General features: G+C 46.0%; 1 protein-coding gene across 1 annotated transcript in view; it reads right to left on the bottom strand.

Annotated features, from left to right (window-relative positions):
* Positions 1 to 332: 332 nt before the first annotated feature.
* Positions 333 to 22,461, bottom strand: part of LOC125758231 (uncharacterized) — a 31,471-nt gene continuing 9,342 nt past the window's right edge. Inside the window, exons 3-9 of the mRNA XM_049415215.1 lie at positions 17,847 to 17,954; positions 15,577 to 15,624; positions 11,610 to 11,621; positions 9,318 to 10,178; positions 7,418 to 7,580; positions 3,851 to 4,022; positions 333 to 488 (exon numbers count right to left, since the gene is read on the bottom strand). Of these exons, the coding sequence (XP_049271172.1) occupies positions 333 to 488; positions 3,851 to 4,022; positions 7,418 to 7,580; positions 9,318 to 10,178; positions 11,610 to 11,621; positions 15,577 to 15,624; positions 17,847 to 17,954 (1,520 nt within the window). The remainder of the gene's footprint in view (positions 489 to 3,850; positions 4,023 to 7,417; positions 7,581 to 9,317; positions 10,179 to 11,609; positions 11,622 to 15,576; positions 15,625 to 17,846; positions 17,955 to 22,461) is intronic.

Raw genomic sequence — 22,461 nt, 5'->3', positions numbered from 1 at the left:
AAGTTCCAAAGTGTGTTCGGCGAAAGCCTGTGGTCATTCGACTGACTATGCCACCGGGCCGCTTCGGAGCATCGTCGAGCTCTTGGAAGCCATCTGACTAACTCGACTGCTGCTACGACACGTCGGACGAAGGAACGTTGCCTCGCGCGCAGCTGTGCCATCACGTGAATGCTGAGAGCGTGAGGAAAGAGGCCACAGCTGCGGCGGCGAAACTGTTGCTATGCGCCGCTGTGCCACCACGTGATTGCTGATAGGGTGTGAGGGGGAGAGGCCACTGCTGGCACCGTTGCAGGGCACGGACGGACGGACAGACGGACGCGAGCCTCAGTGTCTTAAAACTCCATGCGGAGTCTTCGCTGGAAGTTGTCTAAGTTGGTGATGTGTGAGCGTCTGCCACGTATCACCTGCTGTTCCGTCATCGTGTGACGCTCTGTTGTGGCGGGTAGAGCGCTCTTAGCGATGACGTACAGCATCGCGCGCTGTAGTCCCTGCGCAGGTTGCAGCCTTCGCTGGATGCTTGTTCTTATAGACGATTTTCCGCAGCGGCGCGCAGGTGCGGCTATTGGACCAGCGAAGCGGCCGTGGCCGTACCACAGAAGCTAATTGCAGCAGGGTGTAAGCAGGGTGTAAGCCTCCGAGACTCACATCTCGGAGGCCGTGCATGAACTTTGATTACGTTAGCCCTCGAATTAAGTCTAATGCGTCCGCCCGCCTGACGCACCTTGAAGGTCGGTACGCATTCGCTACATCGTTCTCAAACGTCAGAACACGTTCGTATAGCAAGTTCAGACTTGTCAAGTTTGTTTAAGTGTCCTGTTACTGCACATTTCGTCCATTTTCATTTTACGCTGGAAATGTGTTGGCGGCTTCGGTGCGTCGACGGCTCGCTGCTTTTTCGTGTAACTGAATGCGTTGTCCACAAGGCCGTGTAACTGAATACGAATGTCCACAAGGTCACATCGAGAATAGCTCCCCTGCATAGTTACGGTGGCCGCGGCATGCCGCCCCGTGCCCTTGCGCGTACTCGCGATCACAGTGGAACTATGCTGCGCGTTTGTAAACAAAATAGAAAAAGAAGTGCTCAAGGCCGCGACGCGCGCTGACGAACGGACGTATCTTCTTGCCCCATTGTCATACCCCTCCATGCGTAGCCTTCATCGCGCTAACTGGTACGAAAGGAAAGAGAAAGCTGCGCTTAACTGGTACGAAAGGAAAGAGAAAGCTGCGCTAACTGGTACGAAAGGAAGGAGAAAGCTCTTGAAGCGTGCGACAAATCCCTGCAACTCCGCTCGTACTTGGCGGATTGTAAAAATTTTTGCGACAGTGGACTCGTGTGGCAATAAGGTCTTTTAATGAAGCCATTCGATGAGTACTTCGAAAAGTGTTGCAGGGCCCCTTTAAAAATTTTCTTGTCTTTCGCAAACTCACATTTAGCCCTATTACTAATAGTTCCTCGGCTAAATGATTTTGTTTTTTTTGCATTTCGTCGCGATCACTTCTGAAGAACACCTAAGTCATCTGCAACGCGCAGGTTGCTGAGATACTCTCCGTTATTCTTTATTCCTGTTTCTTCCCAATCCAGTCGTTTCGAATATATCTTCTGATCATGCAGTGAAGATCATTGGAAAGACCTCCTTGGCTGACCCCTTTCTTGATCGCAACCTTACGGCTTTTCTTGTGGAGAAGCAAAGTAACCGTGAAGCCATTGTAGACGTTGGCTAAAGTATTTAATATGTTGCCAGTACTCCTTGGTGATGTAATGCTTCCGGTGCTGCTTCCGATACTGCTGAGTCGTATGCCTTTTCGTAGTTTATGAAAGCTTCCTTTTCGTAGTCTGTGAAAACAGTCTACGAAAGAACCTGCCACGTAACGTTTACTCTTCGTGTAAACGCTACGTGGCATGTTCTTTATGGCAGCCGTTGTTTCAGTTCAAAGATTAGGACCTAGTGTAAGCTCGTCAGCTTCAGTCTCGCCGGCTTATTGCAGCAGAACGTTTACCTAAGTTGCCCAGGGTCCTATACCGAAAAAAGGCACTCGTACGTGATCACTTGGCATACCTCCCTTGTGAAATCAATCGATTAAAGGACAGGGTATAACCGGTTGCGTTTGATAGCATTCCTAAAGTAAGTTTTCGGTACACGGAAAGCCCGAAGTAATATTCACAGGCGCAGTCTATCACGCGACCACCACTAATTTGTTTTCTGATTTAATATTGCACCTGCCAAAACCACGACATCAATACGACGCACGCCGTAGTGGAGGACGTTGGTTTAGTTTTGACTACATAGGGTTTTCTGACGTGCACCTAAACGCGAGTATACGGACATTTGTGTCTAGCGCCTCGATGGAAATGCAGTTGCCGTGGCCGGCATCGAACCCGCGACCTTCTGTCTATAGCGGCGTGACGCCGTAGCCGCGAAGCTTACGCGGCGGGCCCCTTTCGAAGTGCGCTTTTGTTCCATTAAAAAAAATTGGAAATGGTGTTTAACGCAGTCGTAAAGGTTCAATTACATTCACTTCAATTTTATTTGCAGCAGTGTTGTGGACTGCGAAGAAAAAATGTGCACAAATAGTTTGCGAGGATTTGTGTACCCTACGCACACAACGAAAAAAAAAAAAGAAACTTCTACGCCATTTTACACTCGTCTATAAAACTAGAAGGTGAAAGCCTGCTCCGCACTTAGTAATGCATTAGGTTATACTGTGGCCTCCGAAATTGGCTGCAGGAGCCAATCTCGGAGGCCACGGTCATACAATCAGGGATCAGAGTTTTGCAAGACATATCAAGAAATAGAATTAGAAACGCGCATTAAATTACCGTGACGTTCTTAGTCGATTGCATTAGTTCATGCGTTATTCTACGCGTATTTTTTATTTTTTTTTGCATGGTTACGGTGCTCGACTGCTGACTCGAAGGTCGCGGGATCGAATCCCGGCCGTGGATGCCGCATTTCGGTGGAGGTGAAATGCTAGAGGCCCATGTACAGTACTTACATTTAGGTGCACGTTAACCCTTTCCTTACCGTGAAAAAGAAAATTGTACCAAATTTACCGGAAATTTTTTTATCGCTCAATTTGTAGTTTTTTTCTTTTTTCGGAATAAAGAGATACTATTATTTCAATTCAATGTCGTGCCTTTATTTAACTAATCGCCTAAAACGATAGCTCGAAGATGGCTTCACCGCATGGCAATGCAATGAAAGATGGCAATAACATGAAAGCCGAGACACAAATGGCGCAGCATGAACAACTGTGGGCATTTAGCGTCAAGTAATACAGCTATGACAAGTGTATAGTTGCCATTGGTTCTACGTGGGGCCAATTTTTGTTTATGTCAAGTATAGGCGTCATCGGTCATTTTGGTACAAAATCTCATGACGAGTATACGTCCAAAAAGGAAACAAAGGATTAAAGTAAGACAGATGACTGGGCAAGTTGGTATGTATCCATATTTAATCTATCCATATTTATGCATCCATATTTATGTTGTTGGTATGTATCCATATTTAACGTATCCATATTTATGTATCCATTTTTGTATGTATCGTTCCTTTCAAAAATGAACAGTTGAGAATTAGCGCTCGTGTGTCTCTTTCTTGTCCTTATCTTTTGTGCGCGCTAAAAAAGTTTGAATATGAAGGATTAAAGAACCCCAGGTGGTCGAAATTTCCGGATCCCTCCACTACGTACGGCATCCCTCGTGATTTGGGACGCAATGATTGTTGGGTATTGGGGAGGTATGACCCTAGTAGTTATTATAGGTCATTTCTGGGAATTTTTTTCTTTTGTGGATTATTATCGAATCGGCCAGTTTTCTTTCGGTCCAAACATGTCGCTCGAGCACGCTTACCTTCAGTAGGTTGAACGCTTCTCCGATGATCGTTCTTTCCTCGCTCTTCTCGCCTTCCTTGACGCCGATGTCGAAGACGGCGTAGTGATAGATTTTCTTTGACGTCCAGTAGTCCTTGATCTTGGCTTTGCCAGCACTGCTGGTGATATCAGTCATGACAGTAGAGCGATTCCTGCAGCGTAGCAGTGATTCGAGAATTGATATTCCCTGTTATCAGTGTTATCGCACTGTAAGCACTAAACGCAAGGAATGCCACGTTATATCTACGTAGCACGAGCTGCCTATCTCACGTATGGACACACAGCGAAGAAAATTAGGTCTGTAGTTTTTTTTCCTGTGGTTATTTTCATCGTGTTTCACTGCGGTAGCAACTGCATGGACATTTAACCTCCCATATTTTTCTTCCGTAAGGTTCCGAAGAAAAGCATAGAAACCGGCCACCTTGATGCATGTTTATCTTATGAAGCTCAGAAATCAAATATTGCCGTGAGCCTCGCAGTATTTTGACGATTTTATTACCTTAGGGCAACAAGCGGTTTCGCAAATGAGCCGTCTTATGTCCTCCTCCACATAAACACATTCTTGGCACTGTATTGTGAAAACTCACGATAAATATGTTTTAATGCGCAATCGTGGCGCGACATGGTAGTCAAGTGGTTATGACACTCGACTGCTGACACGAAGGTCGCGGGATCGAATCCCGCCCGCGGCGGCTGCATTTTCGACGGAGGCTGAAAGCATTTGAGGCCCGTGTACTTAGATTCGGGTGCACGTTAAAGAACCCCAGGTAGTCGAAATTTCCGGAACCCTCCCTATGGCGTCCCTCATAACCATATCGTGGTTTTGGGACATAAACCCCCCCATATTATTATTGCACAATCTTCTCGTTTACCGAACGCGTGCTTACGGAACTAAGAGGTGCGAAGCTTCAGTGTATGCCACGTTTGATAACAGTAGTTCAACTCTTTAATTAACGACCGTATGCCAGCCTCCCTGAAACTTCTCTTACTGTTTATTTTTTTACCTCGGTTGCAGTTCATCAGATAACTGATCACGTCAGTTGCCAAGAGCGAAACCAAATAAATGAAGTTTGGAATGCGCTCCAGGCATGTTCTACCGACTTCAGTTCAAATGGCAACACTAACAACACTTATGCTATTCAATAGTACCCTGTACTACAAATGAACCAATCAAAACAGATCAAATTTAAATGTACACGTCACTAATTCTTTTTTCTTAATTTAAAAAGTGTCATGTAACTCACATTGGATATTACATTATTGTTTCTACCGTATCCTTGATTTTTTTCTAAATGTGAGAATATTCCCGAGGTTTGTAAGCACTGATATAAGACACAAATGACAGCACAAGCTAGTTATTTGTCACGCGTAAATTTATAGACTATGTTTTTGTCTCTACCTCTCAAAGTCCAGAGGCCTTCCACTATGTGAACATGGGAAGCCAGCGAGGCTGTTCGTTTTGTTTCAATATCTATAAAATTTTCTCTCTTGACATAGCTATTTCCCTAGCAACGTCATCAGTTGCCCCTTGATACCGTACTGGCCCCTGCCGTGGGTCAAGCGGAGTGAACGCCCTGAGCTGAGGTCCTGAACGCCCTGAGATGCAAGTCGGGCTTGATCAGACAAGGTAATCTGTGATTAGAACCGGGAGCTATGAACTTGTCAGCCAAATTTTAGTGTGCTGTGCGGCGACGCCACAAGTGAAAAGCAATCTTTGCTTCTCTTTAAACGCCTCCCAACTCCCCGCCGGCGGCTAACGCCTGGCGATGACAGGTTTATTACCACAGAGCACTACCACTGGCCTATTATTGACATAAAATACGCAGCCCGATTGCACCAGTGCGCTTCTTCAAACCGTCACTGTGCATGTACACCCGTCCGCACAAGTTTACGGGATGCGAAATTTTCGAAAAAGCTATATTTTCGCTTTATCTGGGAACATGAAATCCTAATACATACTTCAGCATGTAGCTTGTATTGTAACCAATACGGTCACCAGCTCGAGTAGAAGCGTTGCGCAAAAACAGAGCGGAGACTGCATTCTTATTGGTACCTGCGTCCCGTAAACTTTTGCTGACGGATGTACGCTAGCCGATGCAGTTAATTAAACAGTCTATAGTATTTGAAAATCTGCTTCGACGTTTTCCATACATTATCACTTTCAAGAGAAGCCGGCTGTTGTCTTCCCCCACTCAGCCACGCCCACCGACAGAAATGAAACGCGTCGCTTCGCTCGTCCAGTACTGAGAAGGTTGAGCGGGGATGGATGAGGTAAACATGAACGCTCGAAATATATCCCCTCCTTAAGGTTGTTTGAAAAGTTATTTCAGTATACATTTATGGGAGGTTACATTGCCAAAACGCTTTCGAGACTTCAAAAAGAAAAAGGGAAAGAAAACAAGTGAATTAGGGCTCCCTTGAAGAAAAGACAGCGGCTTTCCTGCTACAGCAGATTATATTATCTTCACGCAAGAAGCACCAAACGCAGTGCACCTGAAACATATGAGAGCAATGTCTGCAAGTGCCATTTGCACTGCAAGTAATGACATCCTGACCATCTAGATAAAGAACAAAACTGTTAATAATTCAATAATACTTGCTTCAAGAAAAATTTAGAGCCCTTCCAAATGTTTGTGAAGAAGGAAGTCCAGCGAAGCTGGGGAAGCATTCTGACGGCCAGGCGTCGCGCGTGCGTCTGGCTTCACTTGCCCGGTCGTCGTCGGTGACATTGGCTCGATGGCGACGCGCACTCTTGCGCTTCGGGGCACGCCGACGTTCTTTGTACTGCCAATGCTCCTCTTTGGAACGTACGACAGGCGTCCGACCCATGGCGAGTCTAAACAGCAGCTGAACACGTCCCTAGCGCGATCTCTATACGTCACGACAACGGACAAACGCGATTGGTTGACGAGACGTATTGGAGGAGGACTATGACGTCTTGAGACGGCTACGGCAATCGCAGTGCGCGTGCAAGCGTGGAAACGATCACGTGATTTCCAGTGTGAGCTAGGTCATGTAATGAAGACGCAAACCCTAAGGTCCCTTGAAAAGCGCGGTGCAATGCGCGCTTTCTACAATCCTGAGTTTGAAAATGCCGCCAACCCGGCGTTTCATACGACGGGTTGGCGATACCCTTTGTCCAGGTGAGTGTCATATTGGGTCGAAGTCGTTCACGCGGACGCCGTCTCTCCTTAAGGTGACGTGCAAACATGGTGATAGACACGCGCGTCAAACTGAAGAAATAATAAGCTTTAATGGAAACAGTGAACTCTGACATTGTATTCAAGTGCTACAGAGCGCATCTATGTGCTGCGACACAATGTGAGGGTCCTGTCGGACGTGTTGCCACACTAAATTCTGTTTACATGAGTTCTACTTGATCGTAGCACTAGACAGCTAATCTGTTAAGGAAAGTTAATGTTGGGCTGCTTTAAGCGGTTCCTGATCGTGCAAGTAGTGGTATTTACTATCTTTACAGCTGAACACAACGTATCCTATAGTAAAGTACAGTACTGTCTATTGAACTGAAAAGAGACAAATGACTTACGCGTTGGGAACGCTGATAGCGAAAGACGTCCTCGTCGACGTGCTCGCCGCGTTGATCAAATCCTTGGTGATTGCGTTGCTGTCGTCAGTGAACGTGTCGCCGCCGCGCACATAGAATGAGATGAAGGCGTAGTCGCAGGCGTCGAAAGTGATCTCTTGTAGTCCTGCTTGTGGACGCCAAACGTGCAAAATAGCGGAGTCTTGCCCATGACGTAAGCTGGGGGACACATGGGAAAGAGAACTTTAATTTAGAGGTACGAAAAATATGCTAAATATTAACAGTGCAATTTTCACGTGTAAAATGCGCAATCGTCCACTGATGTCTGCGACAAATGCTGTACATTATTGAAGGTCGGCTTCCTGGAGACAAGTATCAGGACGGGGTGAAGGTGGTTCCGATAATCACTGACACATTCACCTCCGTTACTATCTACAAAGACACCAACTTTTGCCAAACAACGTGAGAAAGAAAAAGGGCCGACTAAAGTATTGAACATTCTTATTAATATCTGTAATTAAGAATCGAATAATTTAGCACCTGTGTGTCTGTCGTTCCTCCTTTAACCCCGCTTTTTTGTGCGCTGTTTAAACTCATGATGAACCTGTACTCATTCGTACAGTGTTATGATGGCGAGTAGGAGCGATGATGAATAAATTTCATTAAACTTTTACAACTTTTACGGCAAGTCCTATTATCCGCTTTCATACGAGCAGCTGATCTGTTACCGTCAGGTGCGGTGTTCAAGCTAACTAACTGGCTGAATACTCTGTTGAGCCGGGCGTCGTTAATGAAGTCATTGTAAAAGCAAATTACGAAGGAACAGGATGCCATCTAACGGAAGCTAACAAAAGAAAAGACCTAATCGACATGATTCCTCGACTTACAGGCTTGATTCAATGAGAATCTGACGGAAAAAGCAGAGAACGTGCTATATATGCACTGTTGTGGACGAAGCGATACGTTATCCCTCTGACCAGTCTTCAATATCACTTTAATATTTTACTTGCAATGGAAATCATGCGCTGTCCTTGCTCTTTCATGAATTATAGTTGTTTAACGCCCCGTTTGTCCTGCGTATTCACTTGTCCGTTAAAGCTAGGGCTACTGAAGATGAAACGCATGAATCTTAGTAGCGCAGAGGCCGATAGTCATCTGTACCACTCGGCACTGCGATTCGCTTCGCGTAATGAGCTTCAGTACTTATTCGCCGGTCTCCTGCTCGCTGATAGCGTGTGTGAATTTTTTTCTGCAGGAACAGTCGTGCAACAGATTCTTGTGGTGCTAGCACAGAAACCGTTTAAGAGATTTAACAATTGGAGGGGCTTGGAAACTATGACACTCTGACGCTGTGTCTCCCGCATCGGGTTTGATTCTCGCGCATCGTGTATGGTGTACAGTGTAAAAGGGTGATTTAGTTCGTACAACGCAAATTATTACTACGCCTGATACTTGCGGGACGTGGCGTCACCTGTGTACTGTGTTCAATGTGCAGTGTTTCTCTCCCTTTAATTCATATTGCCTGATTTTATGCGAGCTTTAACAGCTTTCCTTATTTTCTGCACTGCATGTGATTGCGAAGTACATATTGTAGTATTAACAGGTGTTGGCTCGCAGATCATCATCATCATCATCATCATCAGACAGGCTTATGATGATGATGATGATGATCTGCGAGCCAACACCAGTTAATACTACGATATGTACTTCGCAATCACATGCAGTGCAGAAAATAAGGAAAGCTATTAAAGCTCGCATAAAATATCAGTAAGGAAACATTTTTATGGCGCTTATCAACCATTTTGCGAGTGCTCTAGGCGTTAAAGTCATAGCTGTATTCATTTCTGAAACTTTCATTTTAACTCATTCCTCAGAACAGACTAAGTCACATGAATTCACTCACCGGGAATATTAGAAGGACGAGGGGTAGGTGTTGTAGCCTTAGTAGTTGACACAGTAGAAGGCGGCGTAGTCGCAGTAGGTGGCGTAGTCACAGGAGGCGATGTAGGCGCAGGTGGCGGAGGAGGCGGAGGAGGAACAGGTGGTGGCACAGTGAGAGGAGGCGGTGTAGTCGCAGGGGGCGTAGGAGGTGGAGGTGGTATAGGCGTAGGGGGTGGTGAGGGCGGAGGAGTAGGAGGAGGCGTCGGACGTACAGGTGGTGGCGTGGTCGAAGGAGGCAGTGTGGGTCGGGGAGTCCGAGTAGGCGAGGGAGGAGGCGGAGGCGGAGGCGGAGGTGGAGGCGGAGGTGGAGGCGGAGGTGGAACAGGCGTTGGCGTGGGTGCAGGGGGCAGTGTGGGCCGGGGAGTCCGAGTAGGCGGAGGTGGCGGAGGTGGAACCGGTGGTGGCGTGGTCGCAGGAGGCAGTGTGGGCCGGGGAGTCCGAGTAGGCGGAGGTGGAAGCGGTGGTGGCGTGGTCGCAGGAGGCAGTGTGGGCCGGGGAGTCCGAGTAGGCGGAGGTGGAAGCGGTGGTGGCGTGGTCGCAGGAGGCAGTGTGGGTCGGGGAGTTCGAGGAGGCGGAGTTGGGACAGGTGGTGGCGTGGTCGCAGGAGGCAGTGTGGGCCGGGGAGTCCGAGGAGGCGGTAGAGGTGGAGGATGCGAAGGAGGAACAGGTGGTGGCACAGTTGCAGGAGGCGGTGTGCGGGGGGGCGTCGGAGGAGGTGGTGGAAACGTCGATTGCCCTCCACCTGTGGTACTTTCGCTAATATCGCCGGTAGTTATCTCCTCTGTGGTCATCGGTGATCGCTGCGATGTCGGTTCTGGTGCCGCTGTGTTGGAAATACAAGAAACAAGGGATGGCAGATTTTTTTGGTTCCCGTGACAGCGATGACACAGAAAGGAAGCGAGCTGTTAAAGGTAGCCGTCTTTGTAGAAGCAGCCACTAACACCACACAGGATATTTGCAAGCGGCGACACTTATGCTGCTTATCAGATTAAGCACGATTTCCAAGCAGTTGCTATCCATGCTCACTAGGTACAGGAGTGATTCCGAGCTAAGCTAGTTGATATGACAGCTTTGGCAAGATGTTTCATGGTCTTGCACATTGAATCTGGATGTACACCGAACCCTTAGACATTTCGAAAATGGCATCTCTTAACAACGGATGCGCTTTAATAAACTTCAGCGCATTACTCGCTTTGCACGGTGGCAAAACCATTTGCACATTTTGTATTGTAAGTGCGCCGACATTGCCTTATATGAGAGAGAACGCAAAATGTTCAATGAGAGCGTCAGAACGTCAGGCCTTGGCGTGCAGCGTATTACTAATCTAAATTACTCCGTGTCATGACAACTATGATTTCAGCAAATGTCTTTAAACGGGTTCCACCGTGGCCGATCCTCCAAAGTTAGCTTCGCCGTTTCAGAAGCATAGGAAACCAGGAAACAAACCATCTAGCGTGGCGAAGCTTACTCATTATGAAGCGAAGCATGTTGGGTATGGAAAGGGAATTATCATGAATCATAATATGCGTCCTTTAAATATACGCGCGGACGCGCTGCTCCTAGTCGCAGTATAAGATTCTGGACAGGTCTAGCGCTCTCCATATGAGACCACATCAGGACTTAGTATGCGCTCCATCCAATACCTGAGCACACGCATCGTCTCCTGTCGTACTAATGAGCGATTCCATGTCCTGTTTCGTCCAGCTTGTGTGCCTTATATGAAAATAGTGCGCCTTGTAGAAAGTTCTAGCAGTGGAAGCGTAACACACACGCACCCACCTTCCATTACTGCGCATGCGTTTATTTTCGTTGCGAAGCATGAACGGAAACTTATGGCAAATTATCAATGCGGGATTACACATGAGCAAATTCACTGCAGAATTCGCGTTTCAACTGCCTAGTTAAAGCAAGATCTTTATTATACGAAGGCAAAAAGCTTTTCCTGTGACTGGTAAGTGGACCTTTCAGCATCGCGACAAAAAGTGGTACCACCGACCCCTTCGCACCAAAATGGTACCCTCTAAGTGGTGCTAGAACCGACGACAAGCACAGGTGGGGAACAAAACAGGCGAGTAATTCTCGCAAAACTTGGCACCTCACGCAGACTTCATTAGATATCACGAATTCGGCCACGGCGTTTCTTCAGAAGTCACTGCAGCGAGAATAATGATCAAGGATCGTAACTGAATGCCGAAGGAACGCATTTCGTACTGTGTTTAGTATTGTTTATTCCAAAGGTGCACGCTTCACTCACCTGTGAGGAAAACTGAAAAGAAAGTAGCAGAAAGTACCGAGCAAAACGATCAGGAAGCCGAAAGAGAAGCACCATCACGGCTTGGACTTGCCTGCGTGTGTGAAATTAGCCGACTTTAGAACAGTGTACTGTTCAAAATACGATTCGGAAGAGCACGTGCACATCTTGCGCACATGAAAAAATTGCGTTCTCTTCGCTCTGCCAGCTCTGCACATCATAGTTTTCTGTGGATTGGGCACGTTTTGTAGCGTGCTCTGGGCGATACATTGAAACGCTTCGTGATTTTCTCTCCTGTCGGTGTAAACATGATCGTAAAAGTTTGAATATCTCCTTTACTGTCGACGAGGAGAAGAAAATCAAGGGAGACATGGACCACGTAAGCTTCAGGAACCTTCACGGAATCTTCGCTTTGTATGCTCCACACGTGTAAACCTTGTTCGAAAACACTGTAAAAAGCGTCAAACCAATGACTCACGTACCTCTTATAATGTTACGTAGACAATTAGTGTGAAGTGGTGATAAGTAAGCATCGTTTATGTTGAGTTTGCCGCGTAGTTTAGTTTTACAACGACACCAAGGATGGTTTCATGCACCATACGTCTCTTTAGGCTTGCCTCCAACAGCTTGTGGGCTGGTCATAATTTCTGTTGATGCTGTCCCATTGTGAAGATTGCGGGGGATGGTATGTCAGGGGAAGCTCTCTTGGAGCCATTAGTTCTCTCTCTGTCCAATGAGACTCCGTCCTTGAACATTTGTTGTTAACTTTCACTTGCCCTACTGCGCCCCACTAACGCTACTGTGTGCCGCAGTTCTCATGGGAAGTAATACTTCGTTGTTGCGGAATAACTTTGAGAGAACGATTGCAGTGTCATTCGTGAGAAGCCAATATTGTTCGAAACACCTGTGTCCATTTTACAGCTCTAGCGAAGGTGTTTCGGTATCAATGCCTTCAGATTGTTATAACGTGTCTGATGAAAATACACCATATCGAATTCGTAACAGGAAAGGCACCTAGAATGCTGGGCTACGTGCACATCTAATCAGTGTCGTCTCCGTACTGCGTCACTCGCATTTCAGCTTCTCTCGCGCTCTCTTCACCGTAACTGGACAACTTGTTTCCTTACTATAAATACATAAAGTTTTCAGGATATCTTAGATTGTTCTATCGCTTCCTAACACTTTGCCAGTAACTATATTCTATAACTCCTTAATCTCATCTACCCACCTAATTTTCTGTCTTCCCCTCACGCGTTTGCCATCTCTTGGAATCCAGTCAGTTACCCTTAATGGCCACCGGTTATCCTGCCGACGTGCTACGTGCCCGGCCCATATCCATTTCTTCTTCTTGATTTCAACTATGATGTCCTTAACCCCCGTTTGTTCCCTGACCCACTCTGCTCTCTTCCTGTCTCTTAAGGTTACACCTATCATTTTCCTTTCCATGGCTCGCTGCGTCGTCCTCAATTTAAGTTGAACCCTCTTTGTAAGTCTCCAGGTTTCTGCTCCGTAGGAAAGTACCGGTAAGATTAGGTAGGTAGATGAGATTAAGAAGTTTGCAGGTATTACGTGGCAGCAGAAAGCACAAGACCGGGTTGATTGGCGGAACATGGGAGAGGCCTTTGCCCTGCAGTGGGCGTATACAGGCTGATGATGATAATGATGATGACATTCTATAACTATAGTCAATAACTATATTGACTAATCCCTTAACTGATCATCTCGCACCGTCCGACAACGAAATTTTTCCCAAGACGTTTATTAGTTGACTTCCATACTTTTGCGCTTTGATAGTACTTCCATTGTTATCATGTAGGCCATTCTGCTTTAATCTTCTCGGTTTTTCATAGCCCACCAGAAGTTTGAGATCAACCAAGTACATATAATCAATCGACCGTGCCACACATGTGTTTGTTTTAGTATGCGAAAAGTGCTGGAGCGCACCCTAAGTAAATATCGAGTATTTGGGGAGTATTTCTGCCGTGCAACTACAATAGTCACTTACATCGCGTGCTTTGTTTGCATCATCACCGCGGTCCGGGCACTTCACGGTCACGAACAGAGAGCGCGGTATCAGCGAGACATAGCATTCCTCATAGGAAACTGGTGACAATCGAGTTTTCAAGAAAGGAAACGTGAGCAGGCCAGATGAGGATTATTGTAACGGGGCAGAAATACTCCTCAAATACTCTATTATTTTTTGTTACAGTGTGAGCTTCGAAACAGCTAACGATTGTCGGTGCTTACCAGGCAGCGGCGGCTTGGTATCCTAATTCTGGTCTGAAAAATGAAGACTACCTGAGTCCATTCATACAGCGATAGTAATGCGTAATGCGTATACTTATGAACAAGTAAGAAAGCCTACAGCTTCTCTGGACACGGTGCAAAAGCATGTACACTATGACATCCCATGCACGTGAATAAACATTAAATCGATCCTTGGCGGACAAGAACAACAAATCAAACATTATGGTAGAAATCCTGAGAAAGTACCGGAAATAGAAGTACGAAGAAGCACTTTATTTTTTTTAAACCATAAATTTATCTAGTTGCTAGCTTTCACTCTTTTCCTTTTTATTGTTTCGCGATAAATTATTTCTAGCCGACATGGGTAACGATTTCACCAAAAAGATCGCGGACTAACAAACGAACAATTAATCGTGATCGACAAGGCGCTTCGGTATGTGATATACAGATCCTTTGGATGGCTCAAAAGAGCACAAAACAAGCTCAAAGTGAGAAATCTTTAGCAAAGAGCACATTACATGAGAGGGCGACACCTAACGTCGGAAATCAATGAAAGACAAAAGAAGCGGATCGTGTCTAGTTTTCTAATAAACGTCTGAAAGTGCATCTTAATTTCTCATTATTCTATCTCTTCATTATTTATTCAGCTTCGACAACCCGTGCCACCGTTATCAACGCTAGCACTATTATCATTAATGTACTTCGCCTTTCGTAACATTTATTATTTAAAACGTAGACGATGTGCAATACTTACATTTCATCTACAGCAAAGCGAGCAATAGCCGAAAAATAAAGCATATGCAGTTAATCGTTTCACGTAGTAAACGATAGCTCCATTCTGTAAGTACGCATCGCGCAATCGAAAAGCAAGAAACACTCGCATTTGAGACTTTGTACGCACTTGAGGCCGGTCGTCTGACAGTTTCATGACGAAGCACGTTATCGCTGCTTCTAGGAACACGTAATTAACAAAGTACTATTTAGTGCGCATCAATATGTTTGCCTATTAGATAACTCTGCCCCACTCTTCGGTACTATGCATCGCTCCCCATATTTCTAAGCGTCTGAATCCCCCTGTTGTATGCACCAAGGTTACAGCAGTCCCATTCAAACTGAAACCCCTCGCTATAAATTCTACAGTCTTTCAATTCTTCTCACCCTCGGAGTTAATTTTCACGCGCTGGTCCGTGCACGGAAACGCTGCTCACAATACATCGCTTTAACCAAGCGTCGTTAACACCGCAAACTGCTTCTCACGACGACGACTTTTTGTACTTTAGACATATACAAAGAATGTACCGGAATATGCTGGAAGCCCCAGAGGGCCGTTCGAGTACAGGTAACACAACACACCCTAATAGTGCTTACGACATTGGCAATTATTAGCTATGTCTCCGAGCCAACATCTATTTCTCCGTCGCGCTCTACTCCTGCTTATCATTATGGTGCCGGACGAGGTCCGGGAAGTCCGATATTTCGGCCAACTGAGACTACGCTATTTCTCCGTTTCGCGTTACCTGCAGCATGCAATATACAAGAAGCACATACGCCAAGTCGACACTTGAACGCCAGTACATGTTTGCTTTTCCTTCTTGTTAATGTTGAAAGTCAGTTTGATTCAGTTCTTTTGTTTCGTGTAGGCTTTCGAGGGTACAAATTTGCGCATTTAACTGCTTCGTCTTTCACAGGAGATGTCGATGGCGCCGCAGCGTGTGCCTCTCACCTTCTGGTTCCTCGTAGTGTTCCTTCCTGTGCATCGGCGAGCTGCTACCTGCATAGATAGAAGTGAGCGTTACGTTAGGTTTCATACTCGCAAACTCAAGTGTAACGCTAAGCACAATACTCTGCCCCGTAAGCTCTCTTAATTTTATGCTAGCGAGATGGATCAAAACGTGAACCAGCGTCGAAAAAAATGCAAGCGCGTCATACTTCGTTTTGTCACAAACATGCCCGTCGTCCTATAGCTCAAAGGAAGCGGGGTAAGTGCCACGGCGCTATGCATGGTAGCTGGTTCGAATCCTGTTCTTATCACCCGCATTCCGCTGGGACGGGATGCGACAGCGCTCGCTTATTTTTCGTCTAGATTCGCTTTGAAAAGTCCTACAAGGTGGAAATAAAAGGAGATCCCTCCAATGCTCCGTGGGGCTTCATAGCCTTTATGAAACTTCGTCGCGTCAAATACGAACGCGCATGAAAGTTACCTGGCATTCACTTAAAACTGCCAGGAATACCGTGCGGTATTGCTTGCGCATTCGCTGTTTGCAGAACCTTACGCAAGCTTGATTCCAGGATTGCACGGAGGTAGAATCAAACAAACAAACATATTGAAACAAGAGCACTACGTAACTTGACTCCAACTTGTTCCCAACATCTTTTCTTACAGAATTCACGTGGTTGTTCTATATGACACACATCGTGCAGGTGAAACCGCTGTTCATGCCTCGAAAGTAAGAATTTTCAGCGTCCGCTGTGGGCTACAGAAGAGAGCTGGACGCAGTTTTCAGGCGCAAAGTTGACACTGGCAATGCTGTGCTTCACACTACCCTAATATACGTTCTGTAGTGTTTATTTGAAACTGTTCTCGGCATGGGCACAGAATCTAGAGGCCAGAAGACAGCTCAGTGAATACTGACTATGGGCGTCGCAGGCACGCTCTGAACACGAAAAAAAGTATATTCATTGTTCAGTTGTCGTCGTCAGGTACCAGACGTAAGACGACAAATGCAGGTGAAGTAGCCGCATTTTGAACGTTTTATGTTTTAAAATATAGTTTTCCTTGCATGAGTACAAAGATTAAAAGATTGTCATATTGAAGCCACAAGTCACTGTTGAAACCATCAATCATGCTGAAGCCACGGTTTCAAGTCCCTTCGCGTTATCCAGAACGCACCTTATGAATCCTTCTCGTCGTCTTTGCTGACACAGCGTTTCTCTTGTGTAAATAAGCGCCAATTTCTCTGAAAGAAGCTGGTATAACGGTGACTGAATATTCAGTTGTACAATCAGTAAATTCTTCGCAATTTGTTTCGTTACTAATGATGCGAAAGTCACTTTGGTCGTCTCGTAACTATTGATATATTAAATGGCTGCAACGAAACAAAACTGGCACAAGTACGGCGTGAATTGATGTACAATGCTCTATACCGGCATATAAACTGGTAGACACAAACATGCTAACAACCTTGCTTAAATATTGTTATTGCTGTTTAAAGTATTAATAAATATTTCAGCACCTGCAAAATGTAACTTTTCGCACCAGCAATCGAAATGATTTTGCCATGACAAAAAATCTGCGGACTCGAGGCATTCGAAAACCTCATGCTGATCAGTCATTTTTCTGGGGTAGCCTAACGATGAGCTTACTCTCATGCAATACCACTTGTACACGACGTCTTATTGTCAGTGAACACGTTAATAACTTCTTAGTTGATTGTAAGGATCTGAATTCGATATTGTGTACAGGCGGTCTCCGGAACGCACGGTCTGGCTGGACACATCGGAAAACGGTTAGGTAATCTATGAAATTATACGCCTAGAAATAGCCAGAATACGTATGGCTCGAAAACAAAAAGTGATGTTGTGGTATCATTCAGAATGCCATATTGCCCCACTGCCTAGTTTCCAGTCATGCTCCTTGCCTGCCTTGGCATTAATATGTCGCATAAATGTACAGTATAGCGTTTTTACCTTACTCATTGCTGATTCCACGTGCTCATAGAAGCTTTCAACAAAATGGTCATCATGGCTGGATGTAGGCGCATATGTCTGTACCATCTTCATCTTGTACCTCTCATTAAGTTTAATTACGACAGTTGCCATCGTCTCGCTAACATATAGTAAAATTAGGTGGTAGATGAGATTAAGAAGTTTGAGGGCATAACGTGGTCGCAGCAAGCACAGGAGCGGTTTGATTGGCGGAATATGGGAGAGGCCTTTGCCCTGCAGTGCGCTCAGTCAGGCTGATGATGATGATGATAATGATCATGCACTCACGCGATCGTTTCGAAGAATCGCCATCTCTGCTGCTGTGTGAGCTTGTTGCCGTCGAAGGCGGCTCGCCCGTCGTAGTTGTGGAGGACGCCGCCGACGTCGACTCCGCTGCTGAAACGAGACCACGGCAAAATGCAGGTGTCACTACAAAGCAGCCGGCTGAGACGTATCGCTGCTGTTTGCATAACGCTTTCTTCGTGCACCAAAAGACCGTTTCTTAGTCTGTATTTCGATCGTAACCGATGACAACTTAAGAAGGCGTGCGCCAAGTCTTCTGCATCCGCTGTCCTTGTTCTTGTACCTCTCAGGTATAATTAAGTCGGTTCTAGCTGACTTGCTTATAGTTCCCTTTGTTGGGCACGCTGTGCATTTGTTCCTCAATGTTTTCGTCCCTATGTTTCATGTGTCGTCACTATTTCTCTGTGTGAATACTCCGTGTTACAGTTTTCTCGTCTACTCTTATGACGCCTCTTTACGTTATCACAAAATTACCTCCCTCTTGGTCCCGTTACTCCACGAATTACTGGCCCCGAGGCTTCCGTGATTCCGTCAAGTATAAGTGGAGTTACTCAGAGTTGTCGCACTAGCCGCGCGCTTTGACTTTTTCGCCCCTAGTGCGCTGGAAGCCACACGAGAAGGGGGAGGGGACTATCAGTGTAACGTAACGCATTTTTCGTCTTTGTCATATTTTTTTTTGCTAAAACTTCTTTCGTGCTATAAGAGTGGCAGATAGTTATGCTGCAGTAGTCGCATTTTACTTGCAATGCCAATTTAAGCTTATATTTATATGTAGCGTCCGCCCACGGAGCCGTATGGACAAGGCTCTTCCATCCGTGACTGATGAGGCAAGCTAAGGCAGGATTCACGCAACGGAACGGTATACGGTATCGCCGCTGGATATTGCGGATTAGCGTGAAATGGCCTAGTGCCGAGGAGTGAAACCTCCACGGAAGAAATCTAAACGAGACACAAGTTTAGTCTAAGATGGAAGCGTCAAGATGAGCAATCATTAAACAGGGTATGTCGCTGGAGGCAACGTTTCGACAAGACCACTTGTCTTCGTCAAGGCACCGACGAACACAGGTCAGGTAGTGAGACTGGCTCTAGCGGCATTTCCTTACCGAAAATTTCTCATGACTCATATAAAAAAGCCGCTTGCGGAAGAAGCCGCTTCAGCTCAGCCACGTCACACTCGCCTGTCGTCAGACTAAGCAATTCATGCTGCAACTTGAATTTAGCATATGCGCGGCTGCACGTCACGGGGAATCTTAGTTTGACAGCATGGCAGGTTAGGTCATACATGCCTTCATGTCGTGCTGACTATTTCTTAGCTGAACAATGCGCATGAGTTCACGTACGGAGAAGATCTCTGCTAAGGAACTTCTGACGCATTACGACGTAACGCTACTTACGCATGACGGGGGCTAGGAGGCAGGCCTAGTATCAGTGGAGGGCTGCTTTTGAAACGGGTGAAAAGCCGTGATGATCCTCGGTCCCTGCGCTGGAATTCAGAGCGGCCAGGAAGACAGTGCGAGGCGTCGTCCGAGGATTCCTCTTCTTCTTCTTCTTCTGCTTCTCCTGTTTCGCCTCGAGCAGTATGGCACGAGAGGTTTCGTGGAGATAACGTTCGTGTTGAAGACATCAAAGCTTGATTATTATTATTATTATTATTATTATTAGTAGTAGTAGTAGTAGTAGTAGTAGTAGTATTATTTTTATTTTTATACCCCATACAAAAGCACGTAACCGCAACTTCGGTTACGTGCTTAGTAAAAATTAAAATGACAGCAATATTCATAAATTACTAAATAGAAGGAAGCAAAGCAGCTGTCACGTCGGAACACGCACTGAATATCGATCCCTTTTCTTTTTTTTTCCGTTTACAGCAGAGCAGTATATGTTACATCTCCTTGATTTTGCCTCCGTCCGCGTGCAAAACAAAACAACAAAAGTCTAGCGTCTTTTGCGGAGCACTGGTGTATTTTGAAGCAATAAAGTGGAACCCCTTCTGCGCTCTAGGGAGCGGCACAAGAAACTATTAAAAAAAACGAAAAAAGACACAGTTTCGCCGCAACGGCGAAGCAATGAATGCGATAGCAAGAAACTAATGCTATACGAAGTGAGGCTCGCCAATGGATACTCTCAGTTTTGAACAGCGCTCCTATTGCAAAGGCGGACGAAGCAGCGAAGGAAACTAGCGTGCTTCAAGTGTCGAGCTGTGACACTTGATAGTTCGCGCTCATCTTCTGTTTGTTCGTTTAGCGGCGTCCCTGAGCTCGAGTGACATTCGTACGCTCATGAGCGCTGACATGAGCGTACACATAACATGGGCGCGGACATCACGGTGAAAGCTCGAAACATCCCTCTTCCCCTCACCACGAGAAAACCGCGCGAGCAGACAGCGGAAGGGCAAGGTTCTCCCTGCGCAAATATACGAAGAAGCGAGCGAGCTCTTAAATGCGCCCGTCGCGCTCCTAGCGCCATCTCGCTGGTAATGAAGAAACGCTTATAAGCGCCGGCCGTCTCTGAGTCCGTCCAGTCGTAAAGGGTGTGTATATAACGCTCGCCGTTAGCGACGTGGAGGATCTGCGTTTCGTGGTGTAGTGGCTAGCGCCCCTCGCTGCGGAGCAAGAGGTCCCTGGTTCGATTCCGCGCTTCGGAAGCATTATTCTGAATTATTTTTCTTTGGGGCTTTTACATATATATACATACTTATACATATACGGTGCATGACGGCGACGGCGACGGCAAAATCCAGCCGAGACTGTCCACATAATTGCTATCGCAATAAAAAATAACGACCGGAACAATAAAAAAAATTCGGCACATCGCACGCCTTGTGGGAATCGATGTCATGCGAAGCAGTCAGCGAGCAGTGTTGCGGAATGGGCGCCTCCATTCCATTCCAATTCCATTCCGGGGAATAAGAACTTGCCGCAATTCCATTCCTTTCAATTCCTCGGAATGAAAAAAAACTTAGCCCATTCCCACTCCGGGAATTGCCGGGCAGTTCAATTCCATTCCTGTAATTCCTCAACGTAGGAAAGGCACCTTGATAGTTTTATGGAGTTAAGAAAGAATGCCTCGTAAAGCTGATTTCATCAGATGCATTAAGAACTGCAAAACTACGTAAAACGCGTTACCAAGGTCGAGGGATAGTAGCTTGGTGACATATCTCGTGCAGTACAACCACCCTACTAATTCCCACGGGCAGTTCTCCTGCTACCTATAGTATTTGCATGGTCTGCATGTTTGAACGAAGGGTGATGTTTTAATATGGTTTAGGCTTAAATATGTTAATGCTAGAATGATTGCATAGCGTATTTTTGTGCTGACAAAAGTAGTGTTCAGGAAGACCAAGCAGTTTTGCCACGTGTCTGGAGCGGTCGTGACTATAGAGAAAATTAAGATTTGGTTAACGGGGAACGAAACCCTCTAAATCTGCTGGTATTAGTTAAAACAGTGCACCGCTCAGGCACCTTGTGCCTTTGCATCGAATACGGAACACTGGGCCGCACTGCTCGTCAGCACTCACGCTTGTCAAGCGAGCCTCGCAAGCATGGATGGGGTGAGGAGAACTTTCTGTGTTCGCCTGTGCGCAGGTATGCAATGTCTTCCTTGTCGCAAATGTTATTTACGTGTGCCAGGTACTAAACTGCTCGTGAGATAAAAATCAGGTTGTGCATAGAGTATTCGCCACTTTCATGTGGGGGTATCAATGGGAACCAACGCGTAGGGATAATTTGTTTCTCCCTTCAGTATCTACTGGGATAATGCATTTGTTTGTACACTAACTTATGCCTCGGTTTGTAGCAGGCGCGTTGTTTATAATTGTACCGCGCTTTTATACAGCCATGCCATTTTATAAATACTGCTGTATTGTTAAATTCGAGGCTCTGACTTTCTAATGTTTGAAGTTTGAAAAACAGCGCGTAGACGAAAACGGGCTTTATTTTCGGAAAAAGGCGTAATTCCATTCCCATTCCACTCCGTCCCAAAGGCGCTTAATTCCATTCCCAATCCATTCCTCCAAGCGTTGTCCCCATTCCATTCCCATTCCATTCCGGGGTCGCGAAAATGTGGAATGATTCCGGAGTCATTCCAATTCCGGAGTGGCAATTCCGCAACACTGTCAGCGAGTAGTTCCATGCTGCATTTTCTTGGCTTTGAGCCAAGCGTTACGAAGTGGATCGACGTGTTTTTGTAAGTGTAATAGTTGTGTGCACATCGTGAGTTCACCAGGCACGTCGACAACACTGGCGTTTAAGGGTAACTTATGGTCTGACGTAACGTCAGCACTCACGTTGGAGCACATACATGAGTATTATCGAAATGAAGTGCACTATACGGTGTGATGATGTGAATATCATGCGTAAATTTCGTTGGCGCATATATTCCTCCGAGGTCGAGCAACGCTTGAATATACCTTGCTGAATCATAGGAATACAAATGTAATATTTATTAGACTGCTATAAAAGCTGAGCTAACACTGGAACCACAGACGTTAACCTGGCATGACGCCTGTATCGTAAGAGTACATACATATGTAGTGTTTATTGCTTTGTCATAGAATTAGATAGCCAGTACCGGAACCCCAATTCACGTTGCATCGACATTA

Source organism: Rhipicephalus sanguineus, chromosome 4 (genome assembly GCF_013339695.2).
Source record: "Rhipicephalus sanguineus isolate Rsan-2018 chromosome 4, BIME_Rsan_1.4, whole genome shotgun sequence".
In the NCBI taxonomy this organism is placed as follows: Eukaryota; Metazoa; Arthropoda; class Arachnida; order Ixodida; family Ixodidae; genus Rhipicephalus; species Rhipicephalus sanguineus.
The sequence above is the reverse complement of the archived record's forward strand: the minus strand, read 5'-3'. Positions and strand labels throughout refer to the sequence as shown.